The sequence below is a fragment of the Primulina huaijiensis genome, chromosome 12 (assembly GCF_012295235.1).
Source record: "Primulina huaijiensis isolate GDHJ02 chromosome 12, ASM1229523v2, whole genome shotgun sequence".
Taxonomy (NCBI): Eukaryota; Viridiplantae; Streptophyta; class Magnoliopsida; order Lamiales; family Gesneriaceae; genus Primulina; species Primulina huaijiensis.
In genome coordinates, this window is record NC_133317.1 from 7,500,947 (window position 1) to 7,506,713 (window position 5,767).

General features: G+C 25.3%; 1 protein-coding gene across 1 annotated transcript; it reads right to left on the minus strand.

Annotated features, from left to right (window-relative positions):
* Window positions 1-4,385: 4,385 nt before the first annotated feature.
* On the minus strand, window positions 4,386-4,860 carry LOC140990469 (small polypeptide DEVIL 4-like). The gene has a single exon (XM_073460174.1). The coding sequence runs from the start codon at window positions 4,773-4,775 to the stop codon at window positions 4,647-4,649; it is 129 nt and encodes a 42-aa protein (XP_073316275.1). The 5' UTR covers window positions 4,776-4,860; the 3' UTR covers window positions 4,386-4,646.
* Between the last annotated feature and the right edge of the window lie 907 nt (window positions 4,861-5,767).

A 5,767-nucleotide genomic window follows, 5' to 3' on the forward strand; every position in this document is an offset into this window, starting at 1 on the left:
TCTCGTAGATATATATTAATGAGAAGGGTTGATCTAATTCATATCTACAATAAAAATTAATATTTTTATCATAAAAAATAATATTTTTTATTGACAGAATGAAATTGAATATTATCACACAAAATTAAACGTAAAGACCGTTTTATTCTATGATTCTGAATTCCTGGTGAAGCACATAGAATAAAGAGTAGCTGGTACACGTGGGCAGGATAAGATTCGTTGTGCTTGAGTCGTTGCAATCCTTCCCATTTTTCTTTGAATAAATGCTATACATGCGCCGGATGGCCGACACCACGATATTTGGGTTGGTGGCTCACTTGGCCCATCCGATATCTTAGTAGGGGTATAAACCGAGTCGTGCTGGCTCGTCGATTTGACCAATCCTTATATTTAATTTCAAAGTTTATATTGAAAATATTTGTTTAATATTGTCATTACATAAATATGTCAATATTAATACAAAACTTTTCTGAGACGGTCTCACAGATCAATTATGTGAGATACATCTCTTATCGGAGTCATCCATGAAAAATATTATTTTTTATGCCAAAAGTATGACTTATTATTGTAAATATAAATAGAGCTGATCCGTTTTATAAGAGATCTACTATAATATTAAAAATTTATGTAATCTTAGCTCATACATACATTCATATGTATTGGAAGAAAGCGTTCTATCTTATTATGTGAACAAAAATTAGCTCGAGCTCAACTCGTTTAGGGGCAAAAGTTTTCATTTATTTAGTAACAGTGTCGGCAATATTAGTGTGGTCCAAGAGAGGTGCTCTAAAATTGGTGTCATTTTAAGGGAAAACTTTTGTTACTTTTGTTTAGGAAATGTTCACGGGTTTATTTTGTTTTATTTGAGACATTTTTTAAAATAAAAATAAATTGTATGTTAGGATTTTCCTTGAATATAATAATAAATTTTCGTTGTATATATCCGTCGAGTCATATAATAAATTATTTGATATATAAATGTTTGGATATTATATTTTGGTTAATTGATAAGATAACAATATATTGAGTATCTTTTAAAACGAAAAAAAGGAGTTGATATTAATAATGATTTNTATATATTACACCGATTTCAATTAAATTAAATAATATTATCTTTTAGCATGAATAACTTTAATTTGTCTAAAATCTACATAAACTTTAGGAAGTCTTCACCAGAGGCTTAGAGATACAAATCAAGCGTCAAGCGACGCTCAGAGGAAAATAAATTACTAAAATAATATTATGTACAAAATTCATTTATTTCCAATTAAATTAAAATAATATCCATTGGAGGAACTTATATTCAAATCTAGAATATAAATTTTCTAATAATATAAAAAATGTAATTCAAAATTATTTATATTTTATTTTTTGCTAATACAAGTTACTATGATTTTTTTACACTAAATCATCAAATTTGGGCGAGGTGGGTATTTTCCGGTCAAAATCAGACTAAAATTGCAAAAATATTAAACACTGAACACTAAGGCTAATTTTTTTTTTCTGTAAAACGAACTAAAATCACAATAGAACAAATATTACGGACTTATAATACAGTTTTCCCTGTAATATATCCTCCAGGAATAAATCACTAGCTAGGAATGACTTCAAAATTTTCATTAAACAAAGAAATTATTTTAAATTTTATTCATTGTATATAAATATATACTAGAAATTAAAACCAATTATTTTAATCTCATTTCCCATCGAATAAATTTTTTCCCAAAATATGTTAAACTTTAATTTTTCTTAAAATAATAATGAAATTTTATTATAAAATAAATATAATTTTTTAACTAATTCATATAAAAAAAGACAAAAACTTGTGTGAGAAGGTCTCACGAGTCGTATTTTGTGAGACGGATCTCTTATTTGGGTTATCCATGAAAAAATATTATTTTTTATGCTAAGAGTTTCTTTTTATTGTGAATAATGATAGGGTTGACCCGTCTCACAGATAAAGATTCGTGAGATCGTCTCACAAGAGACCTACTCTAAAAAAAAGGAAGATAGAGAATAAAATAAAGCATAAATTAAAATTAAAAAAAAGTAAATTTCAGTACTTGAATAATATTTTTAACGTTTGTGTATTTTTTGTAAATCTAAGTATAAATTTCGAATTTTATAATTATAACTCGTTGAAGAATTATTAATAATATTGCTAGGAAAACAATCAATAAAAAGCATTATCATCAATTTATAATATAAAAAATAAAGACAAACATATCTAATCAAAAAAATGTAAAAATAAAAAATAAAAAATCTATCACATTCACTTCGCTGTCTATTTTCTTTTTTTTTTTTTTGTATTAAGCATTAAGCACTGTTTTGTTCAAGACATGCAAATTAAACATGATTATATTTTTCAATTAAGATTACCTAAGACGGTTTGTCTCATAATAATTTAAAATAAATTATACCAAAAAGAAATATTTATACTAAATGGCACGTCATTATGCTAAGACGGTTTGTCTCATAATAATTTAAAATAAATGATACGAAAAAGAAATATTTATACTAATTAAATGGCACGTCATTATGCTTTAAGCGTCCGAGAAACGACAATTGGCGTGACTAATACAATATTTGCAAAAGATTTGATTTAACTATAATTTGTTGGGCGTGCCTTTAAACAGTTCCAAAAAGGTTAGCTAAAGAGTTTGACTAAATTCATAAAGGGATTTTATTTTGAATCATAATTATTACTCCTTCATTTAATGATTTTAGGACATCATTCCATAATCTTGCCTTTTGGATCTCTTGTTATATGATTAATCATTGGAGGAATATATTGTTTATTCTCTTCTCTTTTTCTTTTCTTTTCTTTTCTTTTGTTTTTTTTTTTTTTTTTTTTTTTATTTCTTTTTTTTTTTTTTTTTTTTTTTTTTTTTTTTTTTTTTTTTTTTTTTTTTTTTTTTTTTTTTTTTTTTTTTTTTTTTTTTTTTTTTTTTTTTTTTTTTTTTTTTTTTTTTTTTTTTTTTTTTTTTTTTTTTTTTTTTTTTTTTTTTTTTTTTTTTTTTTTTTTTTTTTTTTTTTTTTTTTTTTTTTTTTTTTTTTTTTTTTTTTTTTTTTTTTTTTTTTTTTTTTTTTTTTTTTTTTTTTTTTTTTTTTTTTTTTTTTTTTTTTTTTTTTTTTTTTTTTTTTTTTTTTTTTTTTTTTTTTTTTTTTTTTTTTTTTTTTTTTTTTTTTTTTTTTTTTTTTTTTTTTTTTTTTTTTTTTTTTTTTTTTTTTTTTTTTTTTTTTTTTTTTTTTTTTTTTTTTTTTTTTTTTTTTTTTTTTTTTTTTTTTTTTTTTTTTTTTTTTTTTTTTTTTTTTTTTTTTTTTTTTTTTTTTTTTTTTTTTTTTTTTTTTTTTTTTTTTTTTTTTTTTTTTTTTTTTTTTTTTTTTTTTTTTTTTTTTTTTTTTTTTTTTTTTTTTTTTTTTTTTTTTTTTTTTTTTTTTTTTTTTTTTTTTTTTTTTTTTTTTTTTTTTTTTTTTTTTTTTTTTTTTTTTTTTTTTTTTTTTTTTTTTTTTTTTTTTTTTTTTTTTTTTTTTTTTTTTTTTTTTTTTTTTTTTTTTTTTTTTTTTTTTTTTTTTTTTTTTTTTTTTTTTTTTTTTTTTTTTTTTTTTTTTTTTTTTTTTTTTTTTTTTTTTTTTTTTTTTTTTTTTTTTTTTTTTTTTTTTTTTTTTTTTTTTTTTTTTTTTTTTTTTTTTTTTTTTTTTAAGAAAAACAACTTTTGTATGTTTGAAAATTATCTTACGCTCTCACACATCTTTACTCGTTATACGGTGCAACACTGTTCATTTTACGATGAGAAAGAAATTTTTTTAAGAATAATCTAAATAAAAAATTTATCTAACAAAATTGACGTATTCATAAAATCAAGGAATACAAACACCTCTACTCTATCGTTCGAGTTCGAGTTCAAAAATGGGATGATATTTTAAAAATATACCTCCACAATATAAAAAGAAAGAACATGAACTACAAAATTGATATCATCGTGCGTTTGAATCTGTATTTAGAAGCATTTCAAACTTGAGACATGAATAAATTGGCATAACATAAAAAATATTATTAGACTGATGGAATTATTTGAGAATTTAGGATAAATTCAGAAGTACGAGCAAAGTTCTGAAATTGATCCCTGACAAAAGATTGGATATCAACCTAATTTTCCAAAAAAATTAAGAGCGAAATAACAACAAATTAAAAAAGAAACAGTATATATATATCAATCAGCCGTAGCGAAAGAAATTTTGTTCAACATCTTTCTAACTAAGGTCTATTTCCACTGAAATCGATTAACCTCAAATAGCCATTCTTAGATGATTAATGTTGGAAGAGAAAGGCATACATATTCAAGAAATTGAATCAAAATGGAAATTTCAATTCAAAATTGGTAAATCCCTTGTACAAGAACGTCCCACGAGCTGGTCAATTAGTACAAAATTGTCGACTAATATTTCTGCTATATACAATCCTATAGAAAGATCTCTTTGATTCTCGACACAATATCTTTCCAATGGAGTAGAGGTCCAAGACCAACCATTTTGTTCTCTTGGTGGAGTTAACTAACTAATAACCCTCGAGCCGTTCTACCAGAATTCCTTGTCGTTGCGATGATCGTCATCCAACCGGGATATGATAGAGAAAGGGTTGAGTCTCAATCGTGGTAACAAAGAAGCATGACCACGCACCTTCTGATGATGTAAAGCCTAGCCCTTTGCTCTCTAAGGACTCTTCCGAGCCCTCTACTCGAAATCCTTTTCTTTTCTCCACCACTCATCTTCATTGTCACCTCGAAATGAGCCTTAGAGAAGGGAGTAAAGATATAATATTTTCTTATTTCTCGAAAGGGTTTGTGGTTGAAGTGGTTCACAATGAGTGTAAGGGCGATGTTTTTATAGAGTAAATTGGAGGGGGGGACTAATTTGTTGATTGGGAAGTGGTGGGGCAAAGGGCGGGACATGAAAGAGCGTGCGAGTGCTCCCTAGCTCAACAGACAATTCCTCCCACGGGTCCCCTCTCCACTTGGGATTCCATTCCCACCATTAAATACATACACAACTTGCACCCGACTTGTTTCTTTCTCTTCTACTTATTTTTAGAGCTTATCCATGAAAAACTAATTATTGTACTAAAACACAAGAATTTTAGGGTCGCTGTTCTTGTTTCTATCAATTCTTCTTCTTCTTTTTTCGGCCCGGAAAGTGGTTATATTATTCAGTTTAAAAGGGATCATGTAGCTAGCGGGTCTGTGTTCATAAATTACGTGGTCTTACAGTCAATTTCAAGTAATATGGAAGAAAAAATAGATATAAAAAATGAATCACGTCTTGCGTTTTTATTTTATTTTCGGTCCATTTAATATAATTGTTTGCCTACAACGATGAAATTCCTATTTGTCGGAATATGCTTACAACGGTCTCCTTGATATCATCATCATATGCTTATCTTATTAATTGTTTTTATATATTTCGAACTTATACAGCTTTTTAAGTTGCTCCTCAATCGTGTCAATCTCTGCGTTCATAAATGATGTTTCATTCATCTATTGGATATATTTCATCATATCGAATAGATGAGTGTCGCTNTATTCTATCAGATCCATTTACTCGAAGCCATGAAGCTATGTGGAATTGAATATTTGTGAGCCCATATTTGTTGGCTATACCCACCAACATAGTGGGTCAGCAATGGCTTGGATCAGGCAACATATTTCCATAGTTTAATGGCTATATATTGTGACTTGGAGTCGATGATTGAAATATAGCAATTATTGGA